Here is a 23,287-nt window from a genome sequence, read left to right on the forward strand (position 1 = left end):
ACTATAACGCCAGTTGAATTGCGACTTTAACTCCTGATCCTGGCATCAATCAGAAGCAGACAACAAATTTTTTCATCCAATAGTACTTTTAGCACATGCGCTGTGTTCGCAGTCAGCCAGGATAATAAAAAAAAACAATTTATAAGCTTAGGGGGAACAACATGAATGTTAGATTGGGGTGCTGTTTCGGGGTTCTATAACAGCTGCTGAAGAAGATTAACAAGAGCTATGAAATCTCATGATCATACAATGGAATCCTCAAGGCAAAGCAAAATATTCTTTTCTATGGGCAGCATAGTGGATTTACCTTAAAGGGAATCTGTCTGCAGGTTTTCGCTTCTTCATCTGAGAGCAGCATAAAGTAGGAAAAGAGAACCTGATTCCATCGATGAGTCCCTTAGTTTACTGGGTGCAGCAGTTGTGATACAATCAGAATCTTTAGATGTAGCATGTAGCAGAGCTGAGAAAGCTAACCCCGCCCACACCTCTGATTAGCAGATTTTTGTGTACACTGTATATTGCTATTCAGTGCTGGGGACGGGGTTGGATTAGGATGGACGTGAGCTGCAGTTCTGTAGTGATGATCTGCTGCTGATCAAACACTCAATGAATTGAAACAACAGCATAAAGCCTAGTAAGTGACACATCGCTGAAATCAGTGTCTCAGCCCCTACCTCATGCTGCTCTCAAGATTAAATAGCAAAAACCTACTGACAGATTCCCTTTAAATATAATTACCGTAGGAATCAATGGAAAAGGTCATCACAAGCGTACCCACTGCTCCACACAATACAATAACTAAATCTGTTGCAAAACATCTACAAATAGATGTTACAATATTTTTACATCCTAATAAATGAGAGTCCCTATTGTGGATGAGGCATCACTGTGTAATATAGGAGCACTACTACACCTAATAACATGATGACTCACGTCGGTAATAAATCACTTGGCTCACCTTATGATCTCTTTGATGCTCTGTACAGAAAATTCTTCTTGTGACACAAACAGATGTAAAAATAAGGTGTTCAATGGCTGAAATATAGAAATCCGTTATCACAGATACGACAGTGGCACTCATTATAGACCAGGAGAATATCCAAAAATGGTGCTATATGAACGTGGTGCACATGTTTGTGCCATTTTCTCCCCCAAATAATATGTCAGTGCCAATTTAGATTAATGTGTCCCTTGTGTCTGGGATTGGACCACTGCGCCCAACGTCTTTTTACTTTTATGAAAACAGGCTTGGCACATTGCCTACTTTTTTTTTTTTTTTTTTTTACATTTGTGACTCTTGATTTGCATTTTACAAAAAATAAGTACATCAACTTCACAGAGAACCAGAACAATTTCCTGTACACCAGAAATTGCACAAAGAATTACATCTCCTCCAACTACAATCGGAGCTAAAGCCTGATCAGATTGTCAGGTTTTAGGCTATGTGCATACGTTCAGGTTTTTTCGCGGTTTTTTTGCGTTTTTTCACGCTAAAAACGCTATAAAAACTCATTAAAAACGCATACATTATGCATTCTATCATTTAGAATGCATTCTGCATGTTCTGTGCACATGGATGCGTTTTTTTCCGCGAAAAAAACGCATCGCGGTAAAAAAATGAGCATGTTCATTATTTTTGCGGATTTTCTGCATTTTTCCCGCAATTCTATGCATTTGGGAAAAAACACACAAAAAACGCACCAAAAACGCGTCAAAAACGCGTGGAAAACGCGGTAAAATCGCAGTAAAAACACATGCGGATTTCTGGCAGAAATGTCCGTTTTTTGTCAGGAAAATTTCTGCAAGAAATCCTGACGTGTGCACATACCCTTAGAATTGGCAGGGTAGAAAAATCTGTAGACACACGACTGGTCAGAACAGCACAGATGACTTCAGGAATGTGGGGGTTGCAAAATGGTCACAATATAAGAATTCTTGTGCTTTACACTGATGAGGGGCAAAGACCCCGAGACACGTGTCTGCATATAGAGTGTCTGGTTTGGCTTCTTATTCTAAGGCAAGGGTTGGTGTTGAATTTTAGGATTATTATCCCCAATAGTAGGCAACTAGTATACTGCTCGATTCTCTCCTTACATTGCTCATATGCTGCCATTATCAGTCAGATTAGTCTCCAACATCTCAGGCGTTGTAAATGTAACCGTCTGACGAAGGACATTCACTCATTCCTCTAATGGCAGCCAAAGTTTTAATGTAGCCATATTTAATTTTAAACAACCATAAAAAATGTTTTATCATTTAGTTTAAAATTTTTTTTGCGTATTTCTTATAGATATCCAATATCATGGAAATTAAAGGGAGGGTCTAGTTTTAGAAGATATGACTGCAATCACTCTATGTGAGTGCAGCTTGCCGAATCGTTGACATTGTGCAAACTTTCATGATTTCCGAGAGTGCGGTCACATCAGGAGTGTATATATGTGATGTGCATAGTTGCGATCACATGCTGACTATTCTCATTTCAGCTAGAAGATCTGGATTAAATAGTCACTATACCAGCAGACAACACTTGATAGATATATACTGTCTTACCCTAGAACAATCACTCCTAAGTGCTGCTGTCAAACTTACTATCTACTGCCTGTTGTAAAGTGTAATCTGTTTTTAGCAGCAGAGATGCTGAGGAAAATTACAGAGAGTGGGACAGGGTCTTTATGCTTCTGTCCTCCGGTTTGTCCAACTACATGCAGTCATAACAGAGCAATGGCAGGGGCAGTGCATGCTGGGAGGAAAGAGAAAGACAGTTCCAGTCTCTATAGTGCTGTCAGAATGCTAAGGAAGAGGAAAGGTCATCTCAGAAAGAATTACTTAGCAGAAGAATTGGCATGTGCTCCCAAACAGTGTTAACGTATTGTGGCAGATGAGTATGAAATAAATCCTTGTTAATATTTGTCCTGGAGTTGGGTACAAGAGAATGGATGGGTCATCAAGGACACTGAGATATACAGTAGTATAACAAGTTTGATCTTTAAGTAATCTTCTTAAAGGGATTATCCACTATTGGACAACCAATAACCCCTTCTTAAAGGCTAACGTGCCAAATGTAAAATAAGAAAAACATACTGGAGTGGTGCTGTTCCAGAGATGTCAGTGCTGTGCCTGCTGGGGTGGATCCGAATGGGCACCGAGGTCCCATCAGACACAACTCCATCTGATAGAACTGTGGAGTCTGCTCATGTGACATCACTGGAACGTCACCTGTGATATGTTTTTTTTAATCTTTCATAGGTCCCTATTTCTTTAAGAAGGGTTTGTCCAGCAGGAAACAAGTCCTTTAAAACTTCTGTGGTCAGCCGAGGAGCATGCATTTCAGATAGACACTATAGACAAATATATTAAAGGGTTTTTTTTCCCACGAACAAAGTTAATTGCAATCAACATTTTAATCAATAGATCTTGGAATAATAATAATTTCCACAATTGGATGTGATTAACAAAAACGTTTCTGTGCTGAGATAATCTTATAAATGTGCCCCTGCTGTGTACTGTGTAATGGCTGTGTCTGACCGTACAGGAACATGGTGTGATCACACCACAGCTCCTGGGCAGGGGAGGAAGCAAAAGAGTATACAGACAGGACGGCACGGGACTGCAGCTGATTCTTTCCGTGAGGTAAAACATTGCTCAAAAACAGGAAGGAAATTTTTTTACTTCAAATAAAGAATCAGCTGTGATCCCGGCTATCCTGTCTGTATACTCTCTATGCTTTCTCCCCTGCCCAGGAGATGTGGTGTGATCACACCATGTTCCTGTACGGTCAGACACGGCCATTACACAGTGCACAGCAGGGACACATGTATAAGATTATCTCAGCACAGGAACATTTTTTTTAATCACATCCAATTGTGGAAATCATTATTATTCCAAGATCTAGTGATTAAACTGTACTTTCTTGGTGGGAAAACCCCTTTCAGGTTTTCACGTCGGTTTTGACGCACTAAATCTTTTTGCTAAATTTTGCAACTTTTTGCAATTTACACCACTTTTGCCACTTTAGGAAAGGGGGTGTCAAAGTGGGCATGGTTAGATTGAAAGATGCCAAATGGATCAAACATCATGTGACACTTAGATAAATATGGCACCAATAATGGCAATGTAGTCACAAGGAAACTTCCCTCAATGTGTTACACAACATTTGGGATTCCCATTCCGCTCTATGATTATACTCACTGTGCATTTCTCAGTCTCCTCATAGTTGCCGTACAACCAATCTTCCCATTCTGCTTGGTCTGAGACGTCCCAGCTTGGATAGTCCAGAAAAGCAGCATGAGCCAAGACATTGTTCTCCTCATCACTGATGGTCACTGCCAAGTTGGACTTTTCACTGAAAACAATATACGTTTTTAATTTATAATATAACAATTTTTATATATAATCCAATGGACTCTGTAACAGCTGCTAACACCATAATGCTGGTAATACCATTATACACACACATTTTGGTACTAAAACGGGAGGTCAAAGTTCCCTACATGAGTCATCACTGCAAAAGTCACTGGCAGGGGGAGGAGAGGAGTAGCAGGGTCAGGAGGTGAAGAGGGGACGATAAATGCAGGGACAAGAGACTTCCTGATTCTACATAGAGCTTAGAAGGATTCAGCTAGTCAGTTTTTGATCATGTGAAGTCATAGACTTCTAGAAGTAGAATTACCTGGGTAGAAAGGCAAAATGAGCAATTGTAAGTACACAGTGCTGTATAATATGATGACTGCAATATCTTAAGAGGATAAAAACTTTGATGGGAGGACTGTTTCTTTAAATATATTTTATTTAGATTTACTTTGATATACCAAAACAAAGTAGCAAATATTTGTGAAGTGTAAAGGAAATTATACATTTTTAAAAAATATTTAAAAAATGTAAATCTTTAAAATATGACGAGCATTGGAACAAAACAAAATCCTCTAAACTGCATGCTCGCAAACGCCAGAAGCCTGACAAACAAGATGGAAGAACTAGAAGCAGAAATATCTACAGGTAACTTTGACATAGTGGGAATAACCGAGACATGGTTAGATGAAAGCTATGACTGGGCAGTTAACTTACAGGGTTACAGTCTGTTTAGAAAGGATCGTAAAAATCGGAGAGGAGGAGGGGTTTGTCTCTATGTAAAGTCTTGTCTAAAGTCCACTTTAAGGGAGGATATTAGCGAAGGGAATGAGGATGTCGAGTCCATATGGGTCGAAATTCATGGAGGGAAAAATGGTAACAAAATTCTCATTGGGGTCTGTTACAAACCCCCAAATATAACAGAAACCATGGAAAGTCTACTTCTAAAGCAGATAGATGAAGCTGCAACCCATAATGAGGTCCTGGTTATGGGGGACTTTAACTACCCGGATATTAACTGGGAAACAGAAACCTGTGAAACCCATAAAGGTAACAGGTTTCTGCTAATAACCAAGAAAAATTATCTTTCACAATTGGTGCAGAATCCAACCAGAGGAGCAGCACTTTTAGACCTAATACTATCTAATAGACCTGACAGAATAACAAATCTGCAGGTGGTCGGGCATCTAGGAAATAGCGACCACAATATTGTGCAGTTTCACCTGTCTTTCACTAGGGGGACTTGTCAGGGAGTCACAAAAACATTGAACTTTAGGAAGGCAAAGTTTGAACAGCTTAGAGATGCCCTTAATCTGGTAGACTGGGACAATATCCTCAGAAATGAGAATACAGATAATAAATGGGAAATGTTTAAGAACATCCTAAATAGGCAGTGTAAGCGGTTTATACCTTGTGGGAATAAAAGGACTAGAAATAGGAAAAACCCAATGTGGCTAAACAAAGAAGTAAGACAGGCAATTAACAGTAAAAAGAAAGCATTTGCACTACTAAAGCAGGATGGCACCATTGAAGCTCTAAAAAACTATAGGGAGAAAAATACTTTATCTAAAAAACTAATTAAAGCTGCCAAAAAGGAAACAGAGAAGCACATTGCTAAGGAGAGTAAAACTAATCCCAAACTGTTCTTCAACTATATCAATAGTAAAAGAATAAAAACTGAAAATGTAGGCCCCTTAAAAAATAGTGAGGAAAGAATGGTTGTAGATGACGAGGAAAAAGCTAACATATTAAACACCTTCTTCTCCACGGTATTCACGGTGGAAAATGAAATGCTAGGTGAAATCCCAAGAAACAATGAAAACCCTATATTAAGGGTCACCAATCTAACCCAAGAAGAGGTGCGAAACCGGCTAAATAAGATTAAAATAGATAAATCTCCGGGTCCGGATGGCATACACCCACGAGTACTAAGAGAACTAAGTAATGTAATAGATAAACCATTATTTCTTATTTTTAGTGACTCTATAGCGACAGGGTCTGTTCCGCAGGACTGGCGCATAGCAAATGTGGTGCCAATATTCAAAAAGGGCTCTAAAAGTGAACCTGGAAATTATAGGCCAGTAAGTCTAACCTCTATTGTTGGTAAAATATTTGAAGGGTTTCTGAGGGATGTTATTCTGGATTATCTCAATGAGAATAACTGTTTAACTCCATATCAGCATGGGTTTATGAGAAATCGCTCCTGTCAAACCAATCTAATCAGTTTTTATGAAGAGGTAAGCTATAGACTGGACCACGGTGAGTCATTGGACGTGGTATATCTCGATTTTTCCAAAGCGTTTGATACCGTGCCGCACAAGAGGTTGGTACACAAAATGAGAATGCTTGGTCTGGGGGAAAATGTGTGTAAATGGGTTAGTAACTGGCTTAGTGATAGAAAGCAGAGGGTGGTTATAAATGGTATAGTCTCTAACTGGGTCGCTGTGACCAGTGGGGTACCGCAGGGGTCAGTATTGGGACCTGTTCTCTTGAACATATTCATTAATGATCTGGTAGAAGGTTTACACAGTAAAATATCGATATTTGCAGATGATACAAAACTATGTAAAGCAGTTAATACAAGAGAAGATAGTATTCTGCTACAGATGGATCTGGATAAGTTGGAAACTTGGGCTGAAAGGTGGCAGATGAGGTTTAACAATGATAAATGTAAGGTTATACACATGGGAAGAGGGAATCAATATCACCATTACACACTGAACGGGAAACCACTGGGTAAATCTGACAGGGAGAAGGACTTGGGGATCCTAGTTAATGATAAACTTACCTGGAGCAGCCAGTGCCAGGCAGCAGCTGCCAAGGCAAACAGGATCATGGGGTGCATTAAAAGAGGTCTGGATACACATGATGAGAGCATTATACTGCCTCTGTACAAATCCCTAGTTAGACCGCACATGGAGTACTGTGTCCAGTTTTGGGCACCGGTGCTCAGGAAGGATATAATGGAACTAGAGAGAGTACAAAGGAGGGCAACAAAATTAATAAAAGGGATGGGAGAACTACAATACCCAGATAGATTAGCGAAATTAGGATTATTTAGTCTAGAAAAAAGACGACTGAGGGGCGATCTAATAACCATGTATAAGTATATAAGGGGACAATACAAATATCTCGCTGAGGATCTGTTTATACCAAGGAAGGTGACGGGCACAAGGGGGCATTCTTTGCGTCTGGAGGAGAGAAGGTTTTTCCACAAACATAGAAGAGGATTCTTTACTGTTAGGGCAGTGAGAATCTGGAATTGCTTGCCTGAGGAGGTGGTGATGGCGAACTCAGTCGAGGGGTTCAAGAGAGGCCTGGATGTCTTCCTGGAGCAGAACAATATTGTATCATACAATTATTAGGTTCTGTAGAAGGACGTAGATCTGGGTATTTATTATGATGGAATATAGGCTGAACTGGATGGACAAATGTCTTTTTTCGGCCTTACTAACTATGTTACTATGTTACTATGTTACTATGTAGTATTCAGCCCCCCTAAGTCAATACTTTGTAGGACTACTTTTAACTGCAATTACTGCTGAAAGTCTTTCGTGCTATGTCTTTACCACTTTTGTACATTTAGAGACTAAATTTTTGCTCATTCTTCTTTGTTAACTAGCTCAGCTCAGAGAGATTGGATGGAGACGTCTGTGAACAGAAATGTTCAAGTCTGTGAAGAAACCAGATTGTACCTTAATATCCCAGACAACCATGTTTTTGCAAACCAAAAGAACTGGCTTTTTATCTGTATATTGGCTTGTGAATTTAAAGGGACACTGTCACCTGAATTTGGAGGGAACAATCTTCAGCCATGGAGGCGGGGTTTTCGGGTGTTTGATTCACCCTTTCCTTACCCGCTGGCTGCATGCTGGCTGCAATATTGGATTGAAGTTAATTCTCTGTCTTCCGTAGTAGTAGTACTACGGAGGACAGAGAATGAACTTCAATCCAATATTGCAGCCAGCGGGTAAGGAAAGGGTGAATCAAAAACACAAAAACCCCGCCTCCATGGCTGAAGATTGTTCCCTCCAAATTCAGGTGACAGTGTCCCTTTAAGTGTTCATGTCTGGAGGGTCAAGAAGACAGACTCGCCCGCTGATATACTAGCTAACATACTGTGTAAGGCCGGCCTCACACTACCGTGTTTTACGGACGTAAGAGAGGTGCTGAAAATACGGATTGCATACGGTACAATGATTCTCTATGCCCTAGCTCCTATCAGCCGTATTTTACTGATCCGTATTATACGGTCTTCTACGGCCGTAGAAAATCACAGCATGCTGCGTTTGTCACCGTATTGCGCAAAAAATACGCCAATGAAAGTCTATGGGGGCCGCACGTGTGCCACACTGATGTGCTACGTGAGCACACGGACACGGATAACTCCGGTACCGGAATTATCTGGATGTGTGAAAGAGGCCTAAAATGGAGTGATCACACCTTGGAGAGCTGTTGCACCAAGTGGACTGACATGAATCATGGCTCCAACACGAGAGATGTCAATTGAAACAAAGGAGAGGATTATTAAACTCTTAAAAGAGGGTAAATCATCACGCAATGTTGCAAAAGATTCTGGTTGTTCACAGTCAGCTGTGTCTAAAATCTGGACCAAATACAAACAACATGGGAAGGTTATTAAAGGCAAACATACTGGTAGACCAAGGAAGACATCAAAGCGTCAAGACCGGAAAATTAAAGCAATATGTCTTCAAAACAGGAAATGCACAACAATACAAATGAGGAACGAATGGGTGGAAACTGGATTCAACGTCTGTGACCGAACTGTATGGCTCTGTGCACACGATGCGGATTTTGCTGCGGATCCGCAGCGTTTCCACAGCTGCGGATCCGCAGCAGTTTCCCATGAGTTTACATTATAATGTAAACCTATGGGAAACAAAAAACGCTGTGCACATGCTGCGGAAAAAACCACGCGGAAAGGCAGCGGTTTACATTCCGCAGCATGTCACTTCTTTCTGCGGATTCCGCAGTGGTTTTACAGCTGCTTCTATAGAAAACCGCAGTTGTAAAACCGCAGTGAAATCCGCAGAAAAACCACGGTAAATCCGCGGTAAATCCACGATAAATCTGTGCAAAAAATGCAGCGTTTTTGCCCTGCAGATTTATCAAATCCGCTGCGGAAAAATCCGCAGTGGACCATTACACGTGTGCACATAGCCAAAGGAAATGGGATTTACATACAGAAAAGCTAAATGGAAGCCATCATTAACACCTAAACAGAGAAAAACAAGGTTACAATGGGCTAAGGAAAAGCAATCGTGGCCTGTGGATGACTGGATGAAAGTCATATTCAGTGATGAATCACGAATCTGCATTGGGCAAGGTGATGATGCTGGAACTTTTGTTTGGTGCAAATTTACATAGTCATTGATGATATGGGGCTACATGTCAGGTAAAGGCACAGGGGAGATGGCTGTCATTACATCTATATACATAATTGTCTAAGGGGTACTTCCGTCTGTCTGTCCTTTTGTCACGGATATTCATTGGTCCTGGCCTCTGTCTATCATGGAAATCCAAGTCGCTGATTGGTCGCCGCAAAACAGCCACGACCAATCAGCGACGGGCACAGTCCAGAAGTAAATGGCCGCTCCATACTCCCCGCAGTCAGTGGCCGGCGCCCGCTCCCCGCAGTCACTGTCCCCGGCGCTCCGCAGTCAGTCCCCGGCGCTCCACTACACGCAGTCAGTGGCCGGCGCACCGCTCCCCGCACTGTGTCCCCGGCGCTCCGCTCCCCGTAGTCAGTGTCCCCGGCGCTCCGCTCCCCGCACTGTGTCCCCAGCGTTCCCCTCCCCGTACTGTGTCCAGGCGCTCCATACTCCCCTCCGGTCACCGCTAACACAGGGTTAATGCCGGCGGTAACGCATTCCGTTACCGCCGCTATTAACCCTGTGTGTCCCCAACCTTTTACTATTAATGCTGCCTATGCGGCATCAATAGTAAAAGAAAGTAACGTTGTCCGCTGAGCCGCTGCCGCCCGCCATCTTCCTTTGCCACCGATGCTTTGCAAAATTACCCATAAGACCTAGCGGTCTCGCGAGACCGCTAAGTCATATGGGTAATTTCGCAAAGCATCCTGGGAACGCAAGATGGCGGCAGCCGCACGCCCATCTGCACAGGATCCCAGCAGGCGGAGAGACGGCACGCAGAGGAGCAGCGACGAGAATGGTGAGTATGTTCCACTACAAGGGGCCCTCGGATCGTTAGGTGAGTATGTTTATTTTTTATTTTTTGAACCTGTGACATACGTGGTTCGGGAATAGAGTACGTCACTGTGCAATATACTACATGGCTCTGTGCTGTATACTACAAAGCTGGGCAATATACTACGTCGCTGTGCCATATACTACGTGGCTGGGCAATATACTATGTGGCTCTGTGCTGTATACTATGTGACTGGGCAATATACTACGTAAATATCCAATATACTACGTGGCTGGGCAATATACTACGTGACTGGGAAATATACTACGTGGCTGGGCAATATACTACGTGACTGGGCAATATACTACGTGACTGGGAAATATACTACGTGACTGGGCAATATACTACGTGGCTGGGCAATATACTACGTGACTGGGAAATATACTACGTGGCTGGGCAATATACTACGTGGCTGGGCAATATACTACGTGACTGGGAAATATACTACGTGGCTGGGCAATATACTACGTGGCTGGGCAATATACTATGTGGCTGGGCAATATACTACGTGGCTGGGCAATATACTATGTGGCTGGGCAATATACTTCGTAGCTGTGCAATATACTATGTGGACATGCATATTCTAGAATACCCGATGCGTTAGAATCGGGCCACCATCTAGTCTACTATATAATTGTCTAAGGGTCACTTTCGTCTGTCTGTCTGTCTTTCTGTCACGGATATTCATTGGTTGCGGCCTCTGTCTGTCATGGAACTCCAAGTCACTGATTGGTCGTGGCAAAACGCCAACGACCATTGCCACGACCAATCAGCAACGGGCGCAGTCCGGCGGCAACATGGCCGCTCCTTCCTCCCCGCAGTCAGTGCCCGCTCCGTACTCCCCTCCAGTCAGCCCTCACACAGGGTTAATGCCAGCGTTACCGGAACACGGTCTAACGCACTCTGGTTACGCAGCTATTAACGCTGTGTGACCAACGTTTTACTATTGATGATGCGTATGCAGCATCAATAGTAAAAAGATCTACTGTTACAAATAATAATAATAAAAAAACATTATTTTCACCCTCCGACGTGTTGTCCTGTCCTCGGCAGTGAAAGCGGCAGGTTCCGGTGCTAAGGATGCTATGCGAGAAGGACCTGCCATGACGTCACGATCATGTGACCGCGACGTCATCACAGGTCCTGCGGTCATACCAAACCTGGGACCGGAAGCTGCCGCGTGCACCGCACACAGGCGACAGGACTACAAGGGCCCTTCAGAAGGTGATTGTATATATGTTTATTTTTTAACCTGTTACATACGTGGCTGGGCAATATACTACGTAGCTGGGCAATATACTACGAGTCTGTGCTGTATACTACATGGCTCTGTGCTGTATACTACGTGGCTGGCCAATAATTTTTTATTTTTTAACCTGTTACATACATGGCTGGGCAATATACTACGTAGCTGGGCAATATACTACGTGACTGGCCAATATACTACGTGTCTGTGCTGTATACTACGTGGCTTTGTGCTGTATACTACGTGGCTCTGTGCTGTATACTACGTGGCTTTGTGCTGTATACTACGTGGCTCTGTGCTGTATACTACGTGGCTTTGTGCTGTATACTACGTGGCTCTGTGCTGTATACTACATGGCTGGGCAATATACTACGTGACTGGGCAATATACTATGTGACTGGGCAATATACTATGTGACTGGGCAATATACTACGTGGCTGGGCAATATACTACGTGGCTGGGCAAATACTACGTCACTGGGCAATATACTACGCGACTGGGCAATATACTACTTGGTGGGCAATATACTACATGGCTGGGCAAATACTATGTCACTGGGCAATATACTACGCGACTGGGCAATATACTACGTGGCTGGGCAATATACTACGTGGCTGGGCAATATACTACGTCACTGGCCAATATACTACGTAGCTGGGCAATATACTACATGGCTGGGCAATATACTACGTGGACATTCATATTCTAGAATACCCGATGGGTTAGAATCGGGCCACCATCTAGTCTTCAATAGATGCACAAGTCTATGTTGTTATTTTGGACACTTTTCTTATCCCATCAATTGAAAGGATGTTTGGGGGTGATGAAATCATTTTTCAAGATGATAATGCATCCTGCCATAAAGCAAAAACTGAAAACATTCCTTGAAAAAAGACACATAAGGTCAATGTGATGGCCTGCAAATAGTCCGATCTCAATCCAATTGAAAATCTTTGGTGGAAGTTGAAGAAAATGGTCCATGACAAGGCTCCAACCTGCAAAGCTGATCTGGCAACAGCAATTAGAGAAAGTTGGAGACAGATTGATGAAGAGTCCTGTGTGACGCTCATTAAGTCCATGCCTCAGAGACTGCAAGCTGTTATAAAAGCCAGAGGTGGTGCAACAAAATACTAGTGATGTTTTGGAGTGGTTTTTTGTTTGTTTGTTTTTCATGATTCCATAATTTTTACTCTATGTTTGGTTATAAAAAGTAACAATTACTGACTAGCACATTTTTTGTTCTTGATTTCTTTTAGTGTTTCTTAAAGCCAGAAAGTTGATATTTGAAATTACTTTAGTTTTGTGCCATGTCTGGAATCTGCTTTTTATCTACAAAATTAAACAACTGAATGAACATTCTCCAAGGCCGGTGATTCCATAATTTTTGCCAGGGGTTGTAGATGGCGCTTGTCCAGTTTTAGCTTCAGCAAAACCGACTGGAGAGACAATGACCATGAAAAAGGAAAATGAGGAAAAGCTGCCTGAGGGTGTACTTATTTTTGGGTGTACTTACAGGAGATATATAACATTCACATTTCCAAACACTCGCTGAGTGAAGGCCATCTTAAGCTTAGAGATGCCATGGACATCTTGAGACTCGGTCCTCCTGACAGTCACCACTGCAGTTGTGCCACTTTCCGAGGTCAGAATAGTCATTATGGAGGGGATGAAAGCTATAAAATGGAACTGAAAGAACAAAACAGAAGAGACACATGATTAATCAAGAATAAGAAACCAAATGCATGGATCTTAATAGATCACTTCACATAAAGGGATACTTTAGTGATGACATCACGGAGGCAGGAAGTAGCTAACTTTTTGGCTGCAGGGATATCAGAAACTGCCTAGATACATGCCTGTGTGGATAGAAAGGTAAGACACGGGCTGAGATCAAACACATGTGCATTCTACAGTGCTCCCTGCATGGGAGTGGGAAAACCAGCTGATGTGTCGGCATCTGCGGATCTTCTTTGGATTAGCTGGCCGGGATCGACATCACATGTGCGTCATGCTGCAACAATGACATCCTGCCAGGCTGATTAATCGAAAGAAGAGCTGCAGATGGCGACAGGTTAGAAGCTTTACTTCCACTCCTCTCCGGGGCCAATAGAATAAGATAACCTAAAGGGTTATCCATCAGAAGAAAGTATATTCAGATGTGTATAATATATGCAACTTATTATTATACCTGAATATTAAAGGGGTTGTCCCAACATCTTAAAGGGGTTATCCGATACTATTAATATTGATATTCATTTGAATTGGGGAGGATGTATGGCCACTAAGCCATTCATAGAGTTGTGTTGTGCAGCTCTGCAACTGACCACATCCAGCTATTGCTGGCACCAGGAACAGCTGGTCAGCGAGGGAGCCAAGTGTTGCACTCCCACTAATCTGGTACTGATGACATATCTTAAAGGGCTTATCGGGGACTGGTTCCCCTATGAGGCTAAGCACTTACTGGCAGGTAGTTGCTAATTCCATGCCTGTTCTGCAATGGGACACCCCTCCTGGCTTAAAGCCATCACAATCGAATTCTGCCGGCAATTCTCCTGCTTTCTGTGATAACTTGTCGACACAGCAATTCCTTCTCCTCCGCTCTGCTTTGTCAATATGGCATCACTGTCAATGTCATGATGACTGACAGCTAGCTCACAAAGCATACAAAACCTAAGAACTTAAGAACTCTGTGTTATTTAGAGGCACTTTTTCTTTTTACTTATTTAGTTACAGCAGGGTTTTTGCTCATTTTGTTTCTTGTAGGTTTTGTATGTTTTATGGCCAATGTGAACATGCGTCTGTGTGCTGCATATATACCAACTTAAACCAAACTCAGTTTTTATATTGTTTTTTTGACAGCTGGCTCAGCCTAACACAGCAGGGACCTGGCTGTCAATAAAGCAGCACACTGCAGCGCTAAAACATGTAAACATGTAAACATGTTTTAGCGCTGCAGTGTGCTGCCTTATTTATTTAACTATATACGAGTTGGCGACTCTGGGTTCAGCACCTGTTCACACTTAGTCTATGTTTGGATGTGCCGGTCAGGTTTTTGAAATGTATTCTTTAGCCTTCTGATCGTGCACTCCGCCTCCTAGCTTCAGGTGTTTTAATTACAGCAGGTCCAATACCCCTCTACAGAGAGAGAGAATTTTAGTCTAGGAAGAGGTTTTCACATGTACCCATTCAGATGGAGACGTTTATTCTCAGCGAGGTAAGGCAAGATTAGGACCTGGTATAAGAGAGATGCCGTAAAGGGGCTACCAGGCACACATAAAATTGGCCATTTTTATGCGCTAAAAGCTCTCATTTTTCACATCTCTGCATACAGTCATGCAGAGAGACTGTCAATCACTAGTGGTGTAAGGAGGTGAAACACAAGAAGAGTCTGGGGGCGGTTACCTTCTCGGCTCTGTGCCTGGAACCATTAAGCTGTGCTGCAGGTTTCCCCGGGGGCAGACTTAGAGACTGGGACAGGAAGGAAGTGGGCAGAGAGCGGGAAAGGCACAGGCGCAAGGGACAGAGCAGCGTGAGCAGCGGTCTGAGGACAAATACAGGGAGATTGCCCAGAAAGACTGCATCTTGTGAGTACTTGAAAGCGGACTCTGCTGTGACTGGAGAGGGGCGCTTTGAGACCAGTGTAGAGACATTGGCCCGTGCAGAGACTTCGACTCGCTGGTCCCCGCGGTATCAGTACAGAGACTTAACAGTGCAGAGCCCCGGATTCCTGGTACAGAGACTTAACAGTGCAGAGCCCCGGATTCCTGGTACAGAGACTTAACAGTGCAGAGCCCCAGATTCCTGGTACAGAGACTTAACAGTGCAGAGCACCTGATTCCTGGCTGTGCTGTGCTAAAGACTCAGAGCCTGTGCATATCACATTAACTCCCGATACCCCAGGCAGCAGGCTCCTAGAGACTACTCAGCCCACGGACAACAGAGGGACAACAAGTGCCGCTGTTTCTCGGCGCCTACGTTGAAGACGACCCTTCAAGCAAGTCCTCGTCAGACTGATAAGTGTTCTTTTCTCAAGAAATCTTGCTTACTCCTGTTACATTATTTGACTCCCATATTTTTGCACTGTTATATTGCTAGATATTTCCCATTTCTTCCTCCCTGCGCGGAGAACCTGATTCCTGTTATTAAACCCCTCAACTGTTGGTCTGTCTGTTCCGTGGTGACATACTCAGTACATGCTTACTATTACATTTGGCGTAGTCGGCAGGATGTCACATGGTAGCGCGGACAGGGCAGACCAAGCAGCTGGGGAAGTTCCCAGGTCTAGCATTTCCCTGGGAGCCATGTTGAATAATTTGCCAAGGTTCACTGGGAACAATGTAATGCTGTGGAGTTGGACAGAGCGTATCCGGGGAATGATGCGGATGCATCCCATGACACCAGCACTGGAGGCAGAAATTGCATTGATGGCCCTGGAGGGGGAGGCGTGGGATTCTGTCATGCATAGGTCCCCCTGGGAGAGAAATACCCTGGACAAAGTGCTGCGCATACTTGAGGAGACGCATGGGGACCCCACTGACGTAGGGGAACTTCGCATGCGACTGTTTCACCGGGTACAACGGGAGGGGGAGACCGTGACCCAATTCATGAACACCCTACAAGAGCTTCACACTGCTATCAGACAAAAGGACGGTGTAGGGGTTGGGTCAGTTGATGGGGTGCTCAGAGATCAGCTGGTGACGGGACTGCGTGACGCAATGATGAAACAGGCACTGCGAGAGCGCATGCGAGTAAAGCCAGACATGACTTTCTCTGAGGTTGGCAGTGAGGCGCGTGTGCGAGAACAAGAACAGGGAGTGACGGGGCTGGTGGGAAGGGTGCAGAGCGGGGAGGTAACCACCACCGAAGGCAATATCCCTCAGTGGGTGGAGGACCTGAGAATGGAGATTAGACAGGTCCGTGAAGAAATGGTGGCCTCCAGAAGAACTCTGGCAGAAGGGCCCGGCCCTCTGGTGCGAGACAGAGAAGCTGCCCCCCGAAGGGAGGGTGAAACTACCAGGAGGAGAAGCCCTCTTACATGCTACACTTGTGGAGAATCCGGCCACATTGCTCGATGGTGTCCCCGGCGGAGCCGACCATCCCCGCGCCCTCCTTTAAACTAGGTGGCTCTGAGCTTGAGGGGCACCGCTCAGAGCGTGAAGAACAGAGGAGGAGTAGTAAAAGTCCCCACAGCCTTGTTTCCACGTGCCCTCTGGTCTGGGCAGAAATCAATGGAAGAGCAGTGCGGTGCTTGATAGACACCGGCTCACAAGTGACCACCATGCCTGAGAGATATTTCCGCCATCACTTCACAGAGGCTCTACAGCCCGAATGGGGCCCTGTGATCAAACTCATGGCGGCCAACCACTTGCCCATCCTGGTATGGGGTGGTATGAATGAACATAGAGGTCTGTGGAAAAGACCTCGGGAGAAGAGGAGTGGTACTGATGGATGGAGAGGTAGCTAAAGACCATACCGTGACCCTGGGCATGAATGTGTTAAAAGACCTCGGAAGCCTGGTTTTCAACTAGTCCCCGGAACAATTCCTGCAACAAGGGCGCGGCCAAACCCCCCAGAGAAGGGTCTTTCAACAACTGATACGGACCGCCCAGGTCCGGGAAGCACACAGCGACGGAAAGGAACTCGGCAAAGTTGTCGCCCCTGCCTCAGTCAATCGAGTGTTGCCCCCTAGGCAGACAGTGCTTCCCCTGCCTATACGAGCTGGCATCCCACTGGAAGGGGTCGAAGTCCAAATTGAGCCTAGCAGAGCTGACCAGCTGCCGTCAGGAATACTGGTCGCACGGTCCCTGGCTACTGTGTTGGATGGAACTGTCTTGGGGCGCTGCATAAATTTGGGGGGAGACAGATACAACTTTGCCCCCTAGAAGCGAAGTCGCTCAAGTCCTGGGCCTCCCAGATGAGCTGGTCCCCACTGAGGCGGTACAGCTGACAGCAAGGCCAGAAGATCCGTGGCTGGTGACCGTCAAAGCGGAGGCAGCTCCGGACCCCAGATTACTGCAAGAAGGGCGCCAGATACTGGAACGCATGAGGGCGGAGCTCTCAAAACTTACTCCGCAGCAGGTACCTCAGGTGGAAGCCGTATTGGGGAAATTTCAGGATGCGTTCGCCAAAGATGAAGATGACTTTGGACGTACCACGGCCATCACCCACGAGATACCCACCGGGGATGCGGCACCAATCCGGGAAAGGTACTGTCAAATATCCCCACAGATGTACCAGGAGATGAAGGGAATGCTGTCACACATGCTGAAGAAGGGAGTTATACGCGAGAGTCAGAGCCCAGAAATGTCACCCCTTCCGTACCGAGATTGAATACTTGGGGCACGTTGTCACCGCTGAGGGGGTGAGGCCTTCCCAGGAGAAGATCGCTGAGGTACAAGAGTGTCCAACTTCAAAAACTGTGAAAGATGTGCGTGCATTCCTGGGACTCACAGGATACTTCAGACGCTTCGTAAAAGACTTTACCCGCCTTGCTAATCCACTCCAGGAGTTGTTGAGGGGAGTGCCCTCTTGCGCCAAAAACGGGGAACATACAGTGGGGGAAGTGTCAGGAGGAGGCATTGGCTTTGAAGAAGGCTTTGACGGAGGCCCCCGTGCTGGCCTACGCTGACTTCACACAACCATTCATCTTGCACACTGATGGGAGCCTGCACGGCCTCGGGGCTGTACTATCGCAGATGCAGGACGGGAAAGAGCGCTTCATCGCATATGCCAGTCGGTCTTTGCATGACTCGGAAAGGAATCCAGAAAACTACAGTTCATTTAAGCTGGAGTTGTTGGCGCTGGAGTGGGCAATGACTGAGAAGTTCGCGGAAATATCTGGCTGGCTCAGAAGTTCATGTACGCACCGATAACAATCCGTTGGCCCATCTCGAGAATGCCAAGTTAGGTGCCCTAGAACAACGTTGGGTAGCCCGAATGGCCATGTTCCGATACAGAATTATGTATAAAAGAGGAGCTGAGAATGTTCATGTGGATGCCCTCTCCCGATAAAACTATGGCAAACCAACACCCAGCCAGGATGAAGAACTGGAAGATGTGGAGGTACCAGGTTTTGGAGAGACTGCCAGGACGGTGGCAGCGGCGCGGCAAATCGAACAGGAGGAGGCCTGTGTGAATTTGCTGGAGCAGCCCCGCGATGAGTGGGTCCAAGTGCAGCAGGAGGATCCGGAGCTAGCTCAGTTGAGAAGGTGGCTCGTATCTGAACAAATGCCCAATCGGCACAAGAGGAGGTCCTTGTCACCTGAAATACTGAAGATGCTACGCCAGTGGGAGAAGCTCCAGTTGCAGGATGGTATCCTGTACCGGAAGGTATTCCTGCAAACAGAACTCAGTCTTGTATGGCAGACGGTGATTACCTCGTCCTTGATAGACCAGGTGGCTAAGGAAGTGCATGAGAAAGGAGCACACTTTGGGCCAGAAAAAACTTTCTAGTGGTTACAGCGCCTATTTTATCATCTCCACTTAAGGAACATTGTGGAGAAAGTATGTCAGCAATGCAGAAGTTGTGAGCTGGTCAAACCACCAGAACAACAAGCTCCCACAGAGACGGTGAGGTCTTCTGGCCCCATGGACTTACTGGCAATAGATTACTTGACAATTGGACCAGCACACCAAGGCTATGAGCATTGTTTAGTGATGATAGACCACTTTACTAAATTTGCCATAGTGATGCCCAGGCGGGACCAGACTGCTGAGTCTGCTGCTCACGCAATCTGCAAATACTTCATACAGGTGCACGGGTGTCCTAAGCGCATCCATTCTGATCAAGGGGCCTGCTTCCTCGGAAGAGTGATGGAGGAGCTGCACCAGCTGTACAAAATCGATAAGTCCCGGACCACCCCTTATCATCCATAGGGGAATGGGGCTTGTGAAAGATTTAACCGCACTCTGATTCAAATGCTGAGGACCCTGGAAGAGGACCAGAAGGCGAAGTGGACTGAGTCCGTCCCTGAATTGGTGTGGGCGTATAACAATCGGAAACACAGCACCACCGGATTCACCCCCTACTCTTTGTTCTTTGGCCGACCCGGGAAGGGGCTGGCAGAGCTGGCGCTGGAACCCGAGGAGGACTACCCACGGACGGGGGTGTACTCCTTGGTTCAAGAACATCGTCGTCGGCTGCGGCCAATTCAACGTCTAGTGCAGAACCGTCTGCAAGAATTGGAGCATCCCCAGGTGGCTCCTCAAAAGGGGACAGCCCTGTGACCTGGAGACCGACTCTTAGTGAGGGAAAAGCGCCCACACAACAAACTAGAGTACCGGTGGGAGAAAATGCTGTACCAAGTGAAGCGGCGGCTTGGCAACGGGGGTCCCGTTTATGAGGTCCAGCCAGAAACGGAAGAGGAGACTCCCACCCGCACACTGCACAGGAATATGTTGCGTCCATGTTTGTCTCGAGATCCTGAATCAGTCCAATTGGCTCCAGTGCCCCCACCGGCTGCGCCAGTGATCAATGTAGATGTGGAAGACGAGGAAGACTCCCAATCTCTCCCAGGGAACCCAGGAACAGGGCTGGTGCCTGAAACTACCAACGTATCGGAGGAAGCCTCGACTCCTCCCACAGCAGTTGACACCACCACCCCTGCTGATTTGAGACGCTCTGAACGTTCAACGGCTGGTGTACCCCCTGTTCACTACAATCAGGACAAGTTCATCTGGCAGCAGATTGTGCAAGGACTGGAAGATTGCCAACAGGAACTCCTGAAAATCTCGCCCGTGGAATGGCGAGCAGAAAGAGGGTGGGAATGTAAGGAGGTAAAACACAAGAAGAGTCTGGGGGCAGTTACCTTCTCGACTCTGTGCCTGGAACCATTGAGCTGTGCTGCAGGTTCCCCCGGGGCAGACTTAGAGACTGGGACAGGAAGGAAGCGGGCAGAGAGCGGGAAATGCACGGGCGCAAGGAACAGAGAGCTCCCGGTCTGAGGACAAATACAGGGAGATTGCCCAGAAAGACTGCATCTTGTGAGTACTTGAAAGCGGACTCTGCTGTGACTGGAGGGGGCGCTTTGAGACCAGTGTAGAGACATTGGCCCGTGCAGAGACTTCGACCCCCTGGTCCCCGCGGTATCAGTACAGAGACGTAACAGTGCAGAGCACCTGATTCCTGGCTGTGTTGTAAAAGCTAAAGACTCAGAGCCTGTGCATACCACATTAACTCCCGATACCCCAGGCAGCGGGCTCCTAGAGACTACTCAGCCCACGGACAACAGAGGGACAACAAGTGCCGCTGTTTCTCGGCGCCTACGTTGGAGAAGACGACCCTTCAAGCAAGTCCTCATCAGACTGATAAGTGTTCTTTTCTCAAGAAATCTTGCTTACTCCTGTTACATTATTTGACTCCCATATTTTTGCACTGTTATATTGCTGGTTATTTCCCATTTCTTCCTCCCTGCGCGGAGAACCTGATTCCTGTTATTAAACCCCTCAACTTTTGGTCTGTCTGTTCCGTGGTGACATACTCAGTACCTGCATACTATTACAGTGGCACTGCCCACTGGACCCATGCCTACAAACACTAGGGATCTCTATGCATAAAACGCATGTTCTATTGAAACTTTTTCAATAAAAAAGCCGGATTACGTACCGGTAATGCTCTTTTAATGAGTCCACGACAGCACCCCACATGAGAGAGGGATCCGCCCATAGGAACAGGAAACCTACAGAATAAAAGGAGGCGGTCCCCTCTCCTCCTCAGTTTAGTTACAGAGTATAAAAAGGGGAACCGCAAAAGTGTTAGTATTCATTCTTATTCAGTCACATAAATTTCTTAACTCTATACAACCATTATTTGTGACCTTAAAGGAAAGAGCTGTGCATAATTTAGGGAGGGTAATACATGGGTGCTGTCGTGGACTCATTAAAAGAGCATTACCGGTACGTAATCCGGCTTTTTACCCTTCGCCACGACAGCACCCCACATGAGAGATTTTCAGAGAGTCATTATTTGGGTGGGATTACTGTATTAAGAACAGCTCTACCAAAGGTCAGATCAGAAGACGTGGACAGATCAAGTCTATAATGGTTGTAGAAGGTAGAAGGTGTAGACCAAGTTGCAGCCTTACATATTAAATGGATCGGTACATCTGCTTGTTCCGCCCAGGAGGAAGCCATGGCTCGTGTTGAGTGCGCTTTTATACCCACTGGAGGAATCTCGCCTTTTGACGTATAGGCCAAGCAGATAGCCTCTCTGATCCACCGAGATATGGTAGCTCTCGTGACCCCATGTCCTTTCTTGTGGCCCTGAAAGGAGATAAACAGAGCCCTACTCTCCCTCCATGTCTGACACCTTTCTATATAAGTCAGGATGGCTCTTCTGACATCTAAGGTGTGGAACTTATGATGTTCTGGAGTTACAGGTGAATCAAAAAAGGAAGGGAGAAATATTTCTTGTGACCTGTGGTAGGTGGACGCTACCTTAGGGAGGTATGAGGGGTCTGGTTTCAGGACTATCCGATCATGAAATATCAGTAAGAAAGGTGGGTCTACTGATAGGGCCTGGATGTCACTAACCCGTCTAGCTGAGGTTAGGGCTACTAGTAAGGCTACTTTATATGTTAGGATTTTTAAAGGTATTGAATCTAATGGTTCAAATGGAGAGCTTGTTAAGGCCTCTAATACTAGATTTAAATCCCACGGAGGTAGACGGGGAATATGGACCGGTTTACTACGTTCACAAGATTTTATGAATCTGGAGATCCACCTATTAGCTGCTATATTGCATCCATATAGGGCTCCTAATGCCGAGACCTGAACTCTTAAGGTATTTACAGATAGTCCTAACTCTCGGCCTTTTTGCAAGAACTCTAGGATAGGTGTGAGTGGAACTTGCTTAGTGAACGGTACCGTGTAAAAGTCTAAAAATTTATTCCATACCCTACTATATATTAGGGTGGTAGATCTTTTCCTGCTCAATAAGAGGGTGTTTACTAGTTCTGTTGAGAACCCTCTGGAACTTAATAGTTGCCTCTCAAATTCCACGCCGTCAAGTGAAGACCTTTCACTTGCGGGTGGAAAAAGGGGCCTTGGTACAGCAGCTCCTTGTCTGATGGGAGGATCCAAGGATCGCATAGGCACATGGTCTGGAGACAAGAGAACCATGGTCTTTTCGGCCAGAATGGTGCAATGAGGATTACTCTTGCCTGTTCCCTCCTGATCTTTCTGATCACTAGAGGAATCAGAGACATTGGAGGAAAGGCATATGCCAGTCTGAACCGCCAAGGATGGTGGAGAGAGTCCAACATATCTGGGTGATCCCTGGTGTTCAGGGAAGCGAACCTTTGTACTTGCCGGTTGTCTCTTGTGGCAAATAGGTCGATTTGTGGTATCCCCCATGCTTCTGTTATCCTTCTGAATATGGATTTGTTTAAGGTCCATTCTCCTTGACGCAACTCGTTTCTGCTGAGGTAGTCTGCCCTGATGTTCTCTACACCTTTGATGTGCAGGGCT

At 45.6% G+C, this 23,287-nt stretch overlaps 1 protein-coding gene across 1 annotated transcript in view; it reads right to left on the reverse strand.

The window, feature by feature from the left end:
• Positions 1–23,287, reverse strand: part of CFAP61 (cilia and flagella associated protein 61) — a 411,230-nt gene that overhangs the window by 378,661 nt on the left and 9,282 nt on the right. The window contains exons 2-4 of the mRNA XM_069768933.1: positions 13,335–13,507; positions 4,189–4,342; positions 959–1,035 (exon numbers count right to left, since the gene is read on the reverse strand). Of these exons, the coding sequence (XP_069625034.1) occupies positions 959–1,035; positions 4,189–4,342; positions 13,335–13,477 (374 nt within the window). The 5' untranslated portion in view covers positions 13,478–13,507. The remainder of the gene's footprint in view (positions 1–958; positions 1,036–4,188; positions 4,343–13,334; positions 13,508–23,287) is intronic.

The sequence above is a fragment of the Ranitomeya imitator genome, chromosome 5 (genome assembly GCF_032444005.1).
Source record: "Ranitomeya imitator isolate aRanImi1 chromosome 5, aRanImi1.pri, whole genome shotgun sequence".
Taxonomy (NCBI): Eukaryota; Metazoa; Chordata; class Amphibia; order Anura; family Dendrobatidae; genus Ranitomeya; species Ranitomeya imitator.